Raw genomic sequence first — 19,769 nt, 5'->3', positions numbered from 1 at the left:
TAACATCAGCAGCTCATCGACTCCTACCGTTGTCTATGAAAGTGCTGATGCCATGTGGATTAAATGAAGCCAAATCAAACCCTCGGCTGATTCTTAACTCCAGAGCCCTCGGTTTTTCTTCTTTTAGATCCATCATTAGTATTCCTCCAGGCTTATTTGGTGCAAAGCTGTGGAGTCCTGGAAATTTCAGACCCTTTCCAAAACAGTGAAAAAAGTTAAATACGAAGACTTTGTAGGGGGAAGGGGAGGAAAAAAAAAAAAGACAAGTATTTCTATGGACTAAAGTGGGAACTATATATGAATGATAGAGACTTTGGTCAAAGGCGGTGGCATAAGGCCAGTAAAACAAAGAAAACAGAGAGAAGACAATAGAAAAAATAATAATTGGGAGCCGGAAAGCTGAAAGCTGAACAATAACTGATTTTATTGAGTGGAGACAGGAGATCAGGGATGTACTCTCTGCAGAGGGTAACCAGAAGGTTGGTGGACTGGGAAACTCCAGGCAGAGGTGAGGGGAGGGGATGAGTGGAAGTTCACATACTGCTTGTGCAAGCCTGCAGCCCTCTCCTGCGCTCTGCTCCCTCAGTGCCAGAAAGTCCTGGTCGCTGGAGCCAGACAGGGCTCCTCTCCTTGTCTCACACCCTCCATCCAATCCATCAGAAAATCCTGTTGACTTTGCCTTGAAAATACATCCCTTCATAAGGATGTGAGCTTCCTCCATGGCTGCCCTGGTCCAAGTCCTCCCCTTGATGATGGCAATTGCCTCCCAATTGGCCTTTCTGCCTCTGACCTGACTCTTCACAGTCTATTCTCACCTGAGCACCTGGATTATGTCAGATTATGTCACACCTCTGATCAAAACTCGCTTATGGCTTCCCATCGCCCTCTGATAAAAAGCAGAATTTCTTATGATGGCCTGAGGTCCTGTACAACCGGCCCATCTCCTCTTCCCCACACCAGACACCCCCTCTGCCTGCCCTCATCTGCTCCAACTCTTCCTCACTCACATTACTTTGGCCATCCTGGCTTCCCTCATGTTCTTCACAAACCAAGCACACTCCCCCTGCCCAGAATGCTTTCCCCCAGAGAGCAAGGGCTCCTTCCCTCAATTTCTTTCTATCTGTGCCAAATGTAACCTTCTCAGTGAGAACATGCCCGAACAAAAGACCCACCTGACCCGGCACATACTGTCCTCCTTACCCTGGTTTACTTTTCTCCATTGTCCTTATTGTCACTTGACATCTATACTTATTTATACCTCTAATCTATGTTATATATTCAGGGGGCTAAGGACAGACATAGAAAAGCTAGGAGGAGATCACACTCTAACATGGCAGCATGACACCTCCCTCATCACAGCCGTCACTCTCCGTTGCCCACCTTACTTTATTCGTTGTTAAAGCACTGTCACCATCTGAAATATATTCACAAGCCCACGGGAACACAGCGGGGACTTCGTCTCCTTTGTTCACTGCTAGATTCCAGTGCTTGGAACAGTGCCAGGCATGCAGTCCATCCTTTCCCCACTGATTTAAAATGTCACCTTCATCATGTACTAGATCTCCATTTACATATTGGTCTGTTTGGAGACTCTATTTTTTTTTTTTTTTTTGATGCCTAGTGCTTATTTCTGTGCCAATATACCACTTTTTAAATTACTATAGCTTTATGTATGTTATATATATAATAATCTCATATATATGAGATTAAAGTGCTGTTCTGAATGGAACATTATTATTTTCACATTTTCTATTTGGTTTTTCCTAGTACATGAGAAAGCCATTGAGTTTTATATGTTCGTCTTGAGTTCAGCTGTTCCACTGAACTTTCCTTTTAGTTCTAATAGTCATCAGTTGGATCTCTTAGATTGTTTAAAAAACAGGTAATCACATTATCTGAAAATAATGGTAGTTTTGTCCTTTTTTTCTTTCTCACATTTATTTTCTTGTTTTATTGGGTTATTGAGAACCCTAGCTTACTGATGGTTGTGGTGGTATTGGGTAATTTCTTCCTGTTCTGAACATTACACAGCCAATGTTTCACCATTAAGAATGATGTTTTTTATAGGTTTCTGAGAATTTTCCTCCTATTTCTAGTTTGCTTGGAGCTTTTAATCAGGAATGAGTATAATTTTATTTAATGCTTTTTCAGCACTCACTGAGATGATTTAGGTTTTTTCTCTTTTAATCAATTAATTAATAAATTATCTACAAAATGCTGATTCATCCTTACATTCTTAAGGTAAAGCCTTCTTGGTGATAATAAATTTCATTTGAATGCACTACCTTACTCAGTTTACTAATACAATGCAGTCACATTTTATGTATATTTAGGGGTACAATAAGAAAATAAAGACTAACCTTGTACTCCAAATTGGATATAATAGGGAATCTTTCCGGTTATAAAAAATCTATCTACAACTGCATAACTGCAGGGCTGGCAGGCCCAGGAAGTAGAGCAAACTGGAATTATGCTATTGCTACACAGCAGTGCTACTTCAGTTGTTAATAATCTCCATTCTTTATCAGTGCCCCATAAACAATTGCACGGTTTACATGCACAGGAAGCTGTACCACATGGTGGTAACTATTCATGGTTATTTTAACACTCCCTATTATTTAAATCTTTTTTCTCTCTTTTTAAAACTTTATTTTATTTTTAATTGTGGTAAAATAGACATAACATAAAATTCGCCATTGTGAAATGTACCGTTCAGTAATGTTAAGTACATTCACATTGTTGTATAATATTCTCCTGTTCATTGTCTTTTTTATACTTTATTCTGTGCCATCCAATCCCTCATCAAGTGTGATGTTAGTTTTGAGGTGACCCTTAGCCTCATAACTGTAGAATAGGATGGGTGAGAAGAGCTGAAATATTAAGAACAACAACAAACAACCCCCACGATGTGCAAGCTATTCATTTAGAAGGAAGTACACTCTGGGAAATGTTAGAGACAATGCCAAGTAAATGAAAAACAGTAGTAAAGTGAGAATGCATCTACATCTGCAAAAAAAAAAAAAGTCATATAACCAAAGAAAAAAAATCATTGTGACTGCAATATGCCCTTCAGCTAAAATGGCTATAGATTTATGTGCTTGGAGATTTCACCCCCCCCCTATTTTGTTTGTTCTGGGGTTGGGAGGGCCGTGGAGAGAATCTTGAAATAGGTGAGTTCTGGATTACACAAATCTCCAAGAACATATCTTTGCAATAAACAACAACAACAACAAAAAAATCAATGCAACTGTCTTCTACTTTATTCAGGATTTTTGCATCTCTAGTTATGAATAATTTTGACTAGTAATCCCAGGTTTTTTTCCTAAGCCTGTAGACACATGCACACGCATGTGCTTCTAAACAAACCCAGAGTCCTACTATAAATATCACTTTAGTCATTCTGTGTAGGCAATTAAATAAAACTTTTCTTTTAAAATTGTATTTTTTAAATTAAATACAAATCTTGGTGTTTCTGCTGAAGCCCACAGTATTTCTTTTTTCCCACAGTGGTTATAACCAGCTGCTCACAATCGTTCATATAAAAACCATCAGGAACCCAAAGAGTGTTCTAACCCTCATTTTCTTCCAAGCTGAGTTTTCTCACCTTTCTCATAAGCCTGACAACTATTTTATTAGTGTTGGGAATCTATTCTAAAAGTATCTCCAAGTTTTTCACATCCCTCCTGGATGTTGAGAGGGAACAGAATAATTACAGTCAGCCTTTAGAGCTGGATACTTCTTCCTCAAGAAAAACTGGGCCCATGAAGACACCAAGAAATCTTATCTCTGCCCAAGCCAGGGAGGAAGGTGGTCAGAACTTCCTCATCTGCCTGCTTTTCTGGATTTCCAATTAGAATGGATATTGGTTCAGCCCAGCACCCATAGGCCAATCAGTTTTCAAGTCTTTCTATTGTATTCTCAAAAAGGATATTATTTTTCAACTTATAAGAATTAAGGCAAAAGTGAAAGGTATAAATAACCTCAGTCTGACTTTCCACCTATGAAGGCTATTCAGGGGGAAAGAGAATGAAAGAAAAAGCATTGGCCTTGGTTTAGGAAAGTATATTGTTTGAAATAAATACTAATGAATATGAATAAGTAAAACTAAATATGCTCAAAACTGAATATGTAATGGAAAGAAGAGTAGGTGCTGTATTTAAAATAGTATAATGGTAGTATCAAATATCCACAATAATGCCTCAAATATCCTTTTTAATAATGCTCTTTTAAAACATAGATTGCTTCGGAATAGTTTAGTGCAATGCAGTGGGGAAATAAAGAGCAGTAAATCAACTGGCAAAGACGGTCTTAGAAAAGCCTGAGGAACTTTTCCAAGATCCTACTTGACCTATCTTTTTTTCAGAACATATTTTAGAAAGTGAGGAATTTTAAAAGCAAGTTACTGCTCTGCAGGTCTAATCAAACACACTTGCACCTCCTCTACTGAATTTGGGGAAGGAAGAAGATACTCACCACACTAAAGAAAGCCAGGCCGTTGGGAAGTATGTCAATATCTTCAGAGCCAGCTTCTGCAAGTTCAAGGAATAGATAAATGTCATGTTCAAATTCTTTTATTTATTAGACAGAGTAAAGCTGGGATTTTGTTTGTTTTATAGTGTCTGTACCTTTAGATATGGTTCCGATTTTTTTCCCAAGGAACCACTCTCTTTTAAAAACGTCAGTCTAAACCCCCTCCTGAATTGAACTTCAGACTTTAAATGTTAGATATTTTATGTTTACTCAAATCAAAGTCAAGTTATCACCACATTTCCAGCTATAATACAAAAAAAGTTGACATCTGTACACTCTTATGATAAACATCCAGATGTCTGTATAAAAGTAATTGACATCAGGGGAATATTACTTTCAGAAGGAAGGGCTCATAGTCATTTAACCATGCAAATATCCTTGTCCTCTTCTCTCCTTATTCAATGCGAAGCATACAGACATTTCTGTCATTAGCAGAGATAAAACACCTGGGATTACACAGGCCCTCTTTAAAAAACAGTGCCTCCTTGTTCTCTTAAGCAAAGAGAGCTTTCCATTTAATCTTTAAATTTAGGCTTTAAATTATAGAAAAAACTAGCAAAAGAAAATTAATGAAAAATACCATGCTCCTAAGCCAGTTGAAGCTTCCAACTCCCATTTCTGAGGCAGGCTGCAATTACTATTGATTGTTTATTGATTGTCTGTAGTACATTCCACACAGCACAGAAAATAATTAGACATAGACCTTCCCAGTGGTCTCACTGTATAAATTCCACAGACAGATAATGGACCCAAACACAAGAAAAGAGAAATAAAAATGGCTTAGATTAAGCCAAATCATGACACATTCTTTGAGTCCACAAAATCCAATCTTCCCCTTAAAGACCTCTCCAAAGGATTTCTCCAAGATTATTTCTAGGTTGTCAAACCCAAACAGTATCTATCTATCCAGCCATTTGGGTTTTGATTCATGAGTTTACATGTAGGTGGTTGCCTCCAGTGTTACTTGTTCTATCATACTGCAGAAAAACAAAACAAAATAAAAATGCCAAGAATTTTACTTTGTAAAGATGTTCCTCAGAAAGAAGGTTGTTCTCAACTTGGGGTCTGTGGATCCCTAAAGAGACACAAATGCACTTCAAGGGATCTATGAATCTTCTCAAATTCCCTGAAATGCAAAATGCCTTGTATATGTACAGATGAGAACTTCGTGAAAAGAGTCCTTGACTTTTCAGCAGATTCAAAAAAGCGTCTGTGATTCCCCCAAAAAGGTTAAGAACCACTCGACTCTAGTCCCATGATGGTTCTCAACTGAAAATGAGCAGAGATCACCAGAATTCTACACCACATACACATGCACACACACATACAAACACACATGCATGCACACACAGAATTCCTGCCCAAGTTTTTGCTTTCTGGACCCATTTAGTAGCAGCTCAATTAATTAAAATTTGTTTTTCCTTAAATATTATTTCACAAAGTTTAATTTCAATGAGTACGAGCTTACATACATAGCAAAAAAAGGACATATAAAAATTAACAATGTTTCTTTGGTTTTCTTTCTTTTTTTTTTTTGGTGGCTAGCTAGTACCGGTATCCAAACTCTTGACCTTGGTGTTGTCAGCACCACACTCTACCAACTGAGCCAATCAGCCAGCCCATTCTTTGGGTAGTAGAATTATGAGTGATTTTAATTTTCTTCTTTATACTTTTCTTTGTTTAAATTTTTCTACAGATAATAGTTGTTGTTTTAATAATCAAGAAAAGAACAATGTTTTAAAAAGATATTTTCATTTCAGCCATATTGTAACTTCTTTCTGTTTAATCTGATTGCTTAATAGCGATGATAGAAATGAGTCTTTTCTGTAGTTTTCTTTGGAATATTTTCCAGATATACACCCTTATCTTGAGGGGGGGGGGGGGGGGGGGGGTAGGCTTTTATCATCTCATATCACCTCTTTGGTGTGATCACTGTAAGAGCAGTCAATGCTCGAGAAATGTTTTCGCCTCTAATTCAATAATAACAATAGTAGTAATAACAGTTACTAATGCACTTCAGGGGCTTACCAAGTACCAGGCTCTTTGTAAGTACTTTGTACACTATTTCATACACTTTCATAATGCTAGGAGGCAATATCCCTTATTTTAGAGTTGAAAATATGGAGCTTGTGAAAGGATAAGCAAATTGCTCAGGGTTGTAAACTAGGAAGCTGGAACTCAAATCCTTTGGGCTGACCTAGAAGTATCTATAAACTATTCAACTTAGCATTTAATAAATTTTCTCTATCAGAGTTATCTCCTGGTTCCTCTCTAAAGACATACTTCATTTTGTAATTCAACTGTGGTCAATTCCGTATCTTGGCTTCTTTCCCCAAATTTTTGCTTCTTGCCTCTCAGGAAGATCTTCATCAATGTCACTTTTCTTTAAAACCTCTTTTAAAACCCTTTCTCTATCATCTCTAGCTTAGCATGTCTAATTTTGATCCCTTCTTATTACTTTGGCAATTACCTGTCTGTCTCAGAGATTGCCAATTCTTCCAGTATCCATACTCCCCTTCTTTTTTAGCAATAAGCATGTGGCAACAGAGCTACAGATGACATTACTCACCCTTTCTTGATGATAGATGTGGCCATAGACCTAAGTTTTGGTCAGTGGGATGTGAGAATACAAGATGTATGCAACTACTGGGTAAAATAAAATAAAAATGATATCCATGTAAATTTTCTTTCTAACCCCTTTGTACTAGAAAATGGAAACAACTGGAGTTCTAGTCTTGGATCAAGATGGGCGCAATATGTTGAAGACAGCTGTGTGGTTTCATCAGCCTTCATCCCTGAATGACCAGATGGAGCACAGTCATCTAATCACCTTAGACCATTTGCTAGCCTTAGGACTATTACATAAGAGAAAAATAAAAATAAGCTTTTCTCTTCTCTATGCTACTACAACTTTATAACAGCAAATCAGCCCTTACCATACCCATCAGAGTATCCAGTATGTGAGGTAGCCTATTCTTTTCTACTCTTTTTGTTCCACTAGCTAGGTATATATGATAATCACCCCAGGGAAAGATACTATACTGGAAGGAGAATTTGCAAAAGTTACTTAACCTCTCTGAGACTCAAGTCTTTATCTGTTATAAAAAGAAAAAAGAAAAAAAAAGTCCATATACCATAGTGAATTTTGTTTTGTCCCCCCCCACCACAGGTAGATTATAAAGTATGTGGTGACAAGAGCTACAGACTTGAATGCCTTCCCCTCCTCAACCAATCTCCCAAGCAGCAGTTATTGTAAAGGTCTTAACAGCCAAGTCCATAAAACTGTTAGTTAACTCAAGTCCATTCAAAATTTTGTTTTAGTCCAGAACCCTGAATGTCAGACATTTAGAAAATAAGATTTTTAATTAAGCATTTAAGCCTGAAATAAAGTTGACTAGATCTTGTCATTATAATTTGTATTATGTAGATGTTGATATTATGCCAAATCTTTGGTGTGTAAAAGCTTAGTTTCTGTCTGTAAGATGAACTGGGAAGGACAAAAAAATGTAATAAATATTGAACTAACATTCTGCCCCACACAAGGCACACTGTATGATATGATATGTAGACAATGACTGCTGAATAATATGTACTCAATGATTCTTACTTATTAAAACAGAAAGATGTGAGACAACATGATATGTATAAAGCACCCAAGAGCACCAAAGAGTTCATTTCTAGTGATGGTGATTGTAGCATTGTGATGTGTGTGTGTGGAAGGGGACAGAGGGCAAGGGGGAAGGGGTCTCACCACTTGGCAGGATTATCTGACCTCAAGTGCATGGTTAGTACTGTTTCTAAAATAGAAAATAAAAAAAAAGGTCCTCTATACCTTTGCTGCTTATCATAAAAAGTTGCATGTATGCTATGTGTCCAGCACACTGTTACTCCTTATAATCAAAGACCACTGAATAAGCAACTGTTATTAAAAACATATAACCACAAATTATTATTAATCATTATGCATCCACTAACATAGCACTCAACAACTGTTCATATGGTATGTGCTAACCACAGGGCAAAAGCAAAAAAGAAAGAAAAAAGCCCCACAATTCTAATTAGAACTAAAAATGTATCCCAAATGTGTTTCTAATCACTCATCCTCTCTGCACTGTCGCTTTTTGAAGTCCCTCAGAGGCATTATACACTTCACAAGAGGGGCCGTAGGTGACATATTTCCTCATTCTTTCCAATTCCAGACAGCAGCTCACACACATCACAACATAAAGGTCACAAACACAGACAGACGCCTGTTCAGAATACAATGTTGCTGGGCTTGTTTTTCTCTAAGGAACGCTCCATCCCAGTAAGTTGTAACAGGAATACACTTGGCAGTCTGTCCTGTAATGTGTCTGGTTGTGCCCTTGTATCTACTCTGAGACCTGAATTCACAGAAGGTGGGATTCACAGACAAAAACATATAACCACAAATTATTATTAATCATTATGCATCCACTAACATAGCACTCAACAACTGTTCATATGGTATGTGCTAACCACAGGGCAAAAGCAAAACAGAAAGAGAAAAATACTATACAGTTGTTTTAAAAAAAAAACATAACTGTGTACTGACATAAGCTTCCAAAGCACAATATTAGATGCAAAAAGCTAGTTCTGAAATGTTATGTATAATTGGACAGACAGACAGACACATACACACACACACAAATTGTGAGAGAGTATTCATAAATGGACAGAAAAAGTATGGAAGGACACGCAAAACTTGTTTAATAACTTTACCTATTAGGAAATGAGTAGGGCACTTCTGTGTAACCTGGATTTTAATTTCTTAAAAAGCAAACAACCCCCCCCAAACAAAACATAAAAACTGTATCTCCCAGCTCTACAGAAGGATGTTGTAATATAAGGACTAGAAGGAATACAGTGGTAGACTAGTTATTTCCATACTATGGCTCTCAGTGTAAGATTGTAAATAATTGGTCCAAGATTTTTTTAAAGTCTAAAAACCTTTATTCTAATCATAAACTTATCATTACAGGTGAAAAATACAAAGGTCATCTTTGCCTAATGTCACATTGTAAGATTGTGGAAAAACTGTAACTAGAAACTAGGTGTTTTGACTTTTAATTCTTTTTGTTTCTAATCATATCATGAACTAGCTCTAAGAAAAGCCAATGTTTTAATTGTTCATTGATAACAACAGTTACTAGCAGTCTATTATGATCTCAAGTCTTTGTCAGATGGCAACAGGTAAAAGACAGTAGGATGTGGACTCTGCCCTGGAAAAAAGTAAACAAAGTGGAGAGGCCCTTGGAGCTAGGGGAGAATCTGGACAGATCCTTCACTCTCTACAGCAGAACCAGGGCCTGTTCTTCGGAGCCCTTCCTCAAGGACGCTGGCACTGGGTGCATCCTGCATGGAGTCAAGGGGACAGAGAAATCCCACTAATTGTTCTCTCCCCTGCAGTCTTGGCTTTGAAGATAAAATAACAATAAGTTTTTTTCTGTGCATACTGTGAAGCATCAATTATGCATTAGGCATAAGACCAGATGCTGGTGAGACTGGTAAGCAAGGTGAATACTGTTACTGCCTATGTAGAACTACCTTCCTTCTGACCTCCCTTCACTAGCTGGCCACTAGGCTAACAGAACACAGACTTCAGTGACCATACACAACAAAGAATTTAGATTTTACAAAAATAGTTCGGAGAAGTCACTAAACAAGCAAGAAATCAAATAATAAACATAGGATCACACAAGTAATAAATTATAGCGAAGGTAAGAAAGAAGAAGTACAGTGTACATGAGACTAAAAGAGATTGACCAAAGAGGCTTCTGTTGATCTAATGTGATTTACTCACTGAGAAACAGTTATTGCATGCCAAAATACTCTTAATGAGTGTTTTAATATTGGTGGCCAAACAATGTAATGTGTCCAACAAGCGTTTTCTCATACGTACCAATTACAGATGCCATCTGGCTTTTGCTTAGGGACCAGTCCTGGGGGGCTCTTCTTGATTGCAGCCAGAAGGTAGGATGAAGTTGCTGAGTTTCTTGGCATTCCAGAACAACCTTATTTCTAGAACTGTCTGCATTATCAAGCACATATCTAGTCAGTCTGGTATTTGATTCTGAGTTTGCATCCTCTTGCTAAGTGTTTGGGCAACTGCAAGAAAGAGGAGAAACCCCAGGAGAGTCACTTCTAAAAACCTTTATTCTAATCATAAACTTATCATTACAGGTGAAAAATACAAAGGTCATCTTTGCCTAAGGTCACATTGTAAGATTGTGGACAAACTGTAACTAGAAACTAGGTGTTTTGACTTTTAATTCTTTTTGTTTCTAATCATATCATGAACTAGCTCTAAGAAAAGCCAATGTTTTAATTGTTCATTGATAACTGAACAACAGTTACTAGCAGTCTATTATGATCTCAAGTCTTTGTCAGATGGCAACAGGTAAAAAACAGTAGGATATGGACTCTGCCCTGGAAAAAAGTAAACAAAGTGGAGAGGCCCTTGGAGCTAGGGGAGAATCTGGACAGATCCTTCACTCTCTACAGCAGAACCAGGGCCTGTTCTTCGGAGCCCTTCCTCAAGGACTCTGGCACTGGGTGCATCCTGCATGGAGTCAAGGGGACAGAGAAACCCCACTAATTGTTCTCTCCCCTGCAGTCTTGGCTTTGAAGATAGTCTTGGCTTTGAAGATAAAAATAACAATAAGTTTTTTCTGTGCATACTGTGAAGCATCAATTATGCATTAGGCATAAGACCAGATGCTGGTGAGACTGGTAAGCAAGGTAAATACTGTTACTGCCTATGTAGAACTACCTTCCTTCTGACTTCCCTTCACTAGCTGGCCACTAGGCTAACAGAACACAGACTTCAGTGACCATACACAACAAAGAATTTAGATTTTACAAAAATAGTTCAGAGAAGTCACTAAACAAGCAAGAAATCAAATAATAAACATAGGATCACACAAGTAATAAATTATAGCGAAGGTAAGAAAGAAGAAATACAGTGTACATGAGACCAAAAGAGATTGACCAAAGAGGCTTCTGTTGACCTAATGTGATTTATTCACTGAGAAACAGTTGTTGCATGCCAAAATACTCTTAATGAGTGTTTTAATATTGGTGGTCCAAACAATGTAATGTGTCCAACAAGCGTTTTCTCATACGTACCAATTCCTTTAATCAGGTGGCAGTTTGGAAGGTCTATAGATTCTACTTCTCTGGAGGCTTTAAGTCGATTCCTGTTTCAAAACAAAAACAAAAACAAAAAACCGCACTGTTGGTTTATGTATTCCCTGCTTTGTTTCAGAAAAAGTTTAAAGAGGCTTGGAGCAATACATAAAAACACAGCATAAATCTAAAGCAGATGAATGAGAAGATAGAAAAACAACTATAGGAACATAAAACAGCACCAAAAATGAAGTTAAAACAAAAGTGTATATCACAAAGTTCTACATATGGACATGGGTCATAAAAGAAAGCCAATAACTCAACAAATAAAACTTGCAATGCAAGTTCTTATAAAATATAAAAACAGCATCAGGTCATACTTCTCACAGCTTTGGTGTTGTGAGAAGAGAGATCCAGATGTAGAAGCAGAAGCCCTGTCTTCCTTCTGAAAGGCCAAATAATGAGAAATGGCTGTAAGCCTCATACAATGCCTGAAAGGAGGCCAAGAGAAAATAGCCTTGCTCGAAGCCTGGCTCACTGAAGACACCCGCAAATAGTTGTTAAGAAATCAGAGAAGAAGGTCCCAGCCCCATGACAATACTTATTAGAGTGGGAAGGTTGGGGAGTATCAACTACTTTTGCAACTACTTTAGCAAAACTACTTGCTATTATTGTTCCAAGAAAACTAAGAGGAAGAAATAATGAGATAACATTGAACTCTAATAGGGCATCTCCTGCCTTCCTTTGCACCCTAGAGTAGAGGGCCACAGAGCAGTTTGGACCAACACATATGGGATCTATCATTTTGAGGGCCACGTACCATATAGGCTTTCCCTTCTCTCATTTTCCCACCTTCTCTCTCTGTTCTCTAGAGCCATAAATAACTATAGTTCTTGCAGAGAACTTTACATTTTTCAAAGTGGTTCCCACATACCACACATCTAAGAGACAACAATAGTAATTTGCCACTTGTCCCCCATCTATTCAGATCCCTGACAACTTCTGGTTTCTGGACATGGGGTATGGGTGAGACTGCTGGTTTCTCAGCAAAATGGAAGAAAGCCTAGGCCTAGATAACACAGAACTACTAATAGGTTGTACCAACTATACATCTTGGCAATTCATATCCCACGTAAGGTATCTACTGAGAGTGTAAATCTATATGTATTTGGAAAAATATAACTCAGATAGAATTCATATCCCACGTAAGGTATCTACTGAAAGTGTAAATCTATATGTATTTGGAATAATATAACTCAGATAGCATTAAATTCCTTGAAAGAAGATAACAATAAAGCAAAAATATAAATAAATCAATAGCAAATATATAAATGTAATAAAAATATAGTGTGTTAAATAAGTTAAATTAAAATAATAAAACACTAGAAAATATGATAAATCTCCTCCAATGTGTCCAAGGAGTAATTTAAAAGAGAAAAAATTGTAGATATAACCTAATGCAGTGGCAGCAGTAATAGTGATGAGGATGATTATCATGGATGATCAAAGGAAATCAATAATAAAAATAGCTATAATATACCACTGTTCTAAGTCTGCCACTGTTGTAAGTGATTTTCCTCAATGAATTCACTTAATTCTTCAAACAACTCTATGAATTAGGCAACATTGTCCCTATTTTAGAGATAAGGAAACAGACTGCTAGAGGCAAAGCAATGTTCCCAAGGTTCGACTCAGTGAGGAAGTGCTGGTACCAGGTGCCACCCAGAGGCAGCCCTGGCTCTAGTTCACTCTGTACTTTTCTCTAAAAGGAGTGAAGAGATCTAAGATTGCCATGGCCTCAGTCATCTTTGTGGATAAAATAAGGATGAACATAGAAGACTTCCAAGACCCTACTGTTGTATGACTCCAGAAACAGATGTAGATGCAAATCAATAGGTCACAGCTGTAGTTTCTACACCAAGCATCTGTATCATGCATTGGGTTGGGTATAAGTTTTATACAACTTACTATTATGCCTATTTGACTATACAAAAATAGGGATAATGATGATTAAAATCTACCTTTTTCAAAGATAAACTACATGGGTTAAATAAAAGCTATTCAAAGTAACATTCAGATGTGTTTGAACAGTTTAATATGGGGTATTTGTTTCAGAGCCAACTTAGGTTTGCACAAATATTGATGATTGCACTTTGCTAAATAGGACAATCTTTATCAACTAATTTAGTTGTACTTTATCATCTTCAGATATGCAGACTGCCTGCTATTAAAACTGGAGTTACATAAAAGCGATGGATGACTTCTAGTTAATCAAATAATTTTTCTTGGTTTTCCTTTATGACCAAAAAAGAAGAAGATTTTTCTTCAACCCTTTGTGGCCCAACAAAACTTCCACATTCCTTCAGGAGAAAACTGCCAGAATTTTTCCCTGGCAGAGCTATCAGTCCTCTGCTTGTTAGTGGACTTCTATATTCTAGGGTGGCAGATCCTACTAGCTGACAAAACTAAAGCCATTTCCACCCCCTTACTCCCTTGCTCTTTCCATTGCAGAGGCGACCAAGCCAAATATTTGTTTACCCAGCCTCCTTTGTATACAGGTGTAATCATATGACACAGGTTTTTGGGAAACATACTTTTGTTCCTGATAGAAAGAGCAGACACAAGAAGAGAGCTAGCTGACATCACTCCTTTTCCCTTCTTCATGATCTGAAGACAGACACGGTGCTTGAGACTACAGCAGCCATTCTGCATCTTCGATAAGAATGAGGTTGTAAAGTCCATAGTGAAGGATCAAAGAATGAAAATGTGGGAAGAACCCAGTTCCTTGCTGTGATCACTAATTCAGTGAACAAACTCTAGATTGGCCCAACCTATAGAGTTTTTGTCATGTGAGAGAAAAAATCCCCATTTGTATAAGCTACCATTAATTCAATGTATGTTACTTACAGCTGAAGGCATTCCTAACTGGTATTAGATTTAAGAAGTTTGAGGAATATATAAGAGAAAGCTATACAAACCTCTTCAGATTGGCAGATCAATAAGCCTAAAAATATACATGCAAAATCTATAAAACAAATGGTATATACACAAATAAGTGATGATATGAGAGGAGTAGAATTTTTACTTTTACTATTGCCTTTTTGCACCCTGACACTGTATGTCCAAGGCATGCTTAGGAATGCAGTAAGTCAGAAAAGGCATGGGAGTTGTCACTCTGCTGTCATGCAGACATCACTAAGCAATCACAGCACTCTTTCCCTTTAACCCAGAGCCAATCTCAGACACGTTGTTCCCACAAGCACTGCCAGTCTATTAAAACTGACAGACAAGATGAAAGTTATTTGCCTTCTCTGTTCTAGATTCCTGCTGTTTTTCTGTCTCTTCTCTTCATTTTCATTACAATTCAGTTACTTTTCTTTTAGTTACAAGCCTATGGTAGGTATAATGCAGGAAACAGTAGACATTGGCTTCCTTCCATGTGCTAGCAATCATTCCCCAAATAACTACCATAGGAAACATGTACATCAGGGTTCTTAATCTGGGGTCCAGTGACCTTCAAGGAATCCATGGGTAGAATTCAGGGATCCATGAACTTGGATGGGGGAAAAATACATCTTTATTTAAACCTCTAATTGAAATTGGCTATTTCTTTTGATGATGAGTGTGGGCAACAAACCACAGCACTATCAGCAGTACCCGTGACTCTCTCACTAATAGAAATTACAGATATTGCTACAGCACATTTCAGTTGTTGTAGATATCTCAAAATACCGTTTACACTCATAACTACTTCAAAATATCTGTTAGACATTTACCTACCTCTAGCTCTATTTAAGGCTTTAATAAGCACAGGTCATTATATCATAAATTAGATTTAAAAAATAGTTTGGTAGAAGTATTTAAGCATGATTGATTTTCTTTGTAATCCTATGGATTTTATTTTATGCATTTAAACACATGATACTGAGAAGAATCAAGGCTTCACCAGATTGCCAAAGGGATCTATGGCACAAAGTGTTTAAGAAACCTTGCTTGAACATCATTGTCATCATAGGTAACTCATAATGAGCTTACTATGTGCCTGGCACTGTTTTAAGCACTTTACATGCATAACCTCATTTATTTCTCACAATCCCACTATGGAGCAGATTCTACAGATTAAGCTATTGAAGCACAGGAAGGCGAAAAATCTAGTCCAAATTTTCAGGTAAATAGTGGAGCTATGAATAAAATTCAGGCTATTTGGCCATTAAGCACAAACTTTTAACCAACAGTCATTAACATGAAATCAATCTCTATTTCTCTCATACAGGAAGCATTCCCCATCCAGAGCGGAATGAGACAGGAGGCTGTTAGTTACTATCTTGTCTTAAGTGGGTTATCAGTAAGGGTGCACCGCTGAGCAGAGTGAGAACACAGTGTTACTGTCAGGCATTACTTTGTGCCGTATCTTACTGCCTTTGAGTTTACAAACAACTGACGTGGCTTTATCTTCTGTGTACAGACATATACAAAGAGGGGCTTTATCTTGTATGTGCAGACTTGTAAAACCCTTTGGAACTCACTTTTTGGGGCCCTGCAATGTTTGCACTAAAGTAACTATGAATTTGTGCTTAGGCAGGGAAAATTTGCTCGAATGGCAGAGAAGCTAGGAGACTGTGGGGGAGCTGGGACAAACCGTACTCGGAACCAGAAGATCTGGCTTAGAATATGGGTGCAGCACTAACTACTTATTAGTTGAACTAACTAGTTGACTTTTCCAAACCTCAGGATTTACATATATGAAGACTGAATGAAGGCTCAAGGTAAAAGGGCTTTCTTTCCAAACATCAGTAAACATAAATTTTGGTTTCATATAAAGAACTTTTTATACTTCTGACAGTGACCAGCACACAGTAGTCACACAATAAATACTAAGGAGGATGGTAGTTAAAAAAAAAAAAAAAAAAAAAAGGCTACCCCTTCAGAAGTGTTCCAGACAGACTGCGAAGCTTCTTGTTGACACTATCATAAAAGGTGTCAGGCATCAAGCGGAAGGTTCATACACTTGTTTTGGGGGTTCCTGCATACTTTTAGGTCTCTGATGCACTCACGTCTCATGATTCATCCAAGGCTGTGTATCTTGCAACAGGGAGCAACTGGCCCCGGACTATTTGTGCATTTTGATTTTCTTTTTTATTGCTCAACTAGGGAAGGGTGGAAAAGGGGGTTGTGGAATGCCATCCTCCCCTGGGAACCTTAGCCAGTCATAGTTCAGAAGGGAAAAGATAACTTTGATTTCATTTATCCATCTGGGACATACTTATACTAAAAATTATCCATCGTTTATCTGAAATTCAAGTTGAAATTTAAGCGGGCATCTGGGGGAGAGAAATAACTTGATTGCTGAAGTACCATCTCTAAAAGTTGAATAATTAAATAGTAGGCACCAGATTAGAGCAAAAAACAAACAGAAAGCCTCTCTCCTTTCACCATCTACCGAAGAGTCTTTTCTTATGGGGAGGTGGAAATATGCTGCTTTTTGTAAGACTCTTAGAGTCTGAAAAGAGAAATGCTATGCGTGTGAGTACTCCACCAAACTCTGTAAACAGAAAGCACTCATTATTCCTCAATCATATAGTTGCAAGATAAAATACAGGGTGCCCAGTTAAATTTGAATTTTAGATAAGCAATAAATGATATTTTAGTATAATTATGTCCCAAATTCCATGCTAAATTTGAATTTTAGATAAGCAATAAATGATATTTTAGTATAATTATGTCCCAAATTCCATGCTTATACTAAAAGTATAGTATACGTATTACGTGCCTATACTAAAAAATGATTCCTTGTTTATCTGAAATTCAAATTAACTGGGCATCCTATATTTTTATTTGCTAAATCTATTTTTTTTGCTAAATCTGGCGACCTACCACATACCCCAACATTCTCACATGAGCCCATTTGGGGCTTCAACTATCCAACAATGTTTCCACTGTATAAAGTCACTGCCCAGTGAAGTTTACTACAGTCAAATCTTTGTAAAGAAAAGTTGTATCAAATTGTAAATTACCTATTGGGTGCCTACGATGTCAATAATTCTTAATTACTTTTTCTTAGGTTTGCAACTATAAATTTATCATTCAATGGGACTTAAATTGAAAACCTTAAGATTAGTTAAGAAGGGGAAAGATTTTCTGTTAATTGAGAAAACTTCAACTTGTGGAAGCACTGGTGTTTTGACTATTAGTGACAACTTGATGAGCTTGTGAATTTTGGTGGTCTTGCCTTTGAGACCAAGAGCTGGACAGTTCACACAAGATTGTTCAACTCATGAACATACTGCAAAGCAGGATGGGCATTTACGTAATACGAAAATTAAGGTCAACATGTCCATTTCCTACCAATAAGTGTTCCTTCCCCAACTCTACCGCCCCTGCCCTTCCCCCACACTATTTCTCCTTTCATTGTTTTATGGGCAGATGAGAAGCTACAGCTATGGGACAACGAAGCTGTCTCACAAACTCTGGTATCACTTTTGACTCCTCATCCTTGGGGTTCCAGAATTTAGGACGCTGTTATCCCTGCCAGACTACTGCAATACCTTAACTAATTTTCCTGTGTCTACTCTCTTTTCTAATAGTTCACAACCCTGATTGCACATTAGAACTATCAGGAGAGTTTCTAAAAATAAAAATACCAGTGCCTGGGTTGCATCCAGACCAAATGAATCAGAATCTCTGGGGGTGCCCAGACATCAGCCCGCCAGGAAATCTGAATATACAGAAAATCCTGTTCTAGTCCAATCCATCCTTCCAGGTTCTTCTCTATAAAGCACAACTAACTGGTTATATCAGGTTCTGGCTGAAAAACAAAGCAAAACAAAAATACATCAATACTTCCCTTTTGCCTATCCAAGTAGGGTGTAATTTTTCAATTTATATTTAACAGACTCAAAACCTGTCCTTCACCCACCCTATTCTCATTACTTGACTTTATGCTCCCCTCAAATGGGACCATTTGCTAGTCTCCAAACCTCCCGCCTTAGCCCCTTTGCTCACACTGCACTTTCCATCTGGGATGGCTCCTTCACCCTCACGTGTGTTGCACCCATCCTGCAAGGCCAAAGTCAAATATCTCTTCCTTTCTCTGGGAAATCCGCCTTCACAGGTGTAATCTTTCCTCTTGAAGCCAATAGGAATTCCTTTGTATCTGACCTGGACATCCCGATTCATGTATTTACTTCTCTCCTCCCCTGTAGCAAGGTAAACTCCATAGGGGTCTTACTCTACATAGGCTAGGAGAACACATCACACATAGTAGGGGCTCAGTATTTCTGAAACTGTTTTACATGAGGCTTACAAAATTTGAGTTAGTCATTTAAAAACTGTGATGTCCACCCACAGGCGATTTTTCATTTTAACTAAAACGTGAGATGGAGTCTGCTTGTACAGTTTGGCATTCTGGCCCCAGGGTTCCCTGGTGAGCAGATAAATAAAGAAGTGATGTAAGGACAGTAGCTGAATATCTCAAGGGTCTTTGATCTGCAGCGCGAAGATCAGAGAGCCGAAGAGTTTCTCAAACTTTGCAGGAGAGAGATGGAAAACAACTTTATTAAAGACGGGGGCTGGTCTGGCCAACAGAGAGCAGCAGCACCAATGACCTGAAATGAATCTTTATAATTAAAGTTTCAGTGCGTGAGTAATAGTTTTGTTTTCAAGTTAAAAGTACCTAGGTTTGCCCCGGAGCAACTGCAAAGCACTCGCTTGTCAACCTAGGCGGACAACTTGGTAAGCAGCAGAGGCTTGCAAACTTTCCCGAAGGAGTCGCGATTCGGTCCAAACATGGCTGGGGCTTACTAGAAGCTGAGGGTGGGGGAGGCGAGGGTTCAAGCAGCCGGGGAACCGCCAGCGATGACAAGGTCTTCACCCGGCCGCGGTGAGGGCCCGCGCCGCCCCCACCCCGCAGCCCGCGGCCACCTCCCGCCTGGGGACCCGCGAGGAGGGGCGCGCGGGAGCCCCACCTACCTGAGCGCCAGGAACCTCTCGCCCAGGAGCGCCAGCGCGACCCCCAGCAAGCTCAGAGCCAGCAGCCGCCCCATGGCGCGGGAGCCGGGCGCGCCGCCTCGCTGGGGCCTGGCCGGGCAGCACGA

The 19,769-nt window shown here is 38.5% G+C and overlaps 1 protein-coding gene and 1 long non-coding RNA gene across 4 annotated transcripts in view; one reads left to right on the top strand and one right to left on the bottom strand.

Moving 5' to 3' along the window:
* LOC103595800 overlaps window positions 1–8,359 on the top strand; it is a 24,666-nt gene extending 16,307 nt beyond the window's left edge. The window contains exon 2 of the long non-coding RNA XR_550987.1: window positions 7,239–8,359. This is a non-coding gene — a long non-coding RNA (uncharacterized LOC103595800). The remainder of the gene's footprint in view (window positions 1–7,238) is intronic.
* Window positions 1–19,754, bottom strand: part of PON2 (paraoxonase 2) — a 27,537-nt gene extending 7,783 nt beyond the window's left edge. For all 3 annotated transcript variants that reach the window (XM_008579276.1, XM_008579277.1, XM_008579278.1), the window contains exons 1-4: window positions 19,645–19,754; window positions 11,677–11,747; window positions 4,474–4,529; window positions 28–193 (exon numbers count right to left, since the gene is read on the bottom strand). In XM_008579276.1, coding sequence (XP_008577498.1) covers window positions 28–193; window positions 4,474–4,529; window positions 11,677–11,747; window positions 19,645–19,718 — 367 coding nt within the window. In that variant the 5' untranslated portion in view covers window positions 19,719–19,754. The remainder of the gene's footprint in view (window positions 1–27; window positions 194–4,473; window positions 4,530–11,676; window positions 11,748–19,644) is intronic.
* Between the last annotated feature and the right edge of the window lie 15 nt (window positions 19,755–19,769).

This window comes from Galeopterus variegatus, unplaced genomic scaffold (assembly GCF_000696425.1).
Source record: "Galeopterus variegatus unplaced genomic scaffold, G_variegatus-3.0.2 Scaffold1850, whole genome shotgun sequence".
Lineage (NCBI taxonomy): Eukaryota > Metazoa > Chordata > Mammalia > Dermoptera > Cynocephalidae > Galeopterus > Galeopterus variegatus.
Note: the sequence above shows the minus strand (reverse complement) of the source record. Positions and strands in the feature narration are given on the sequence as shown.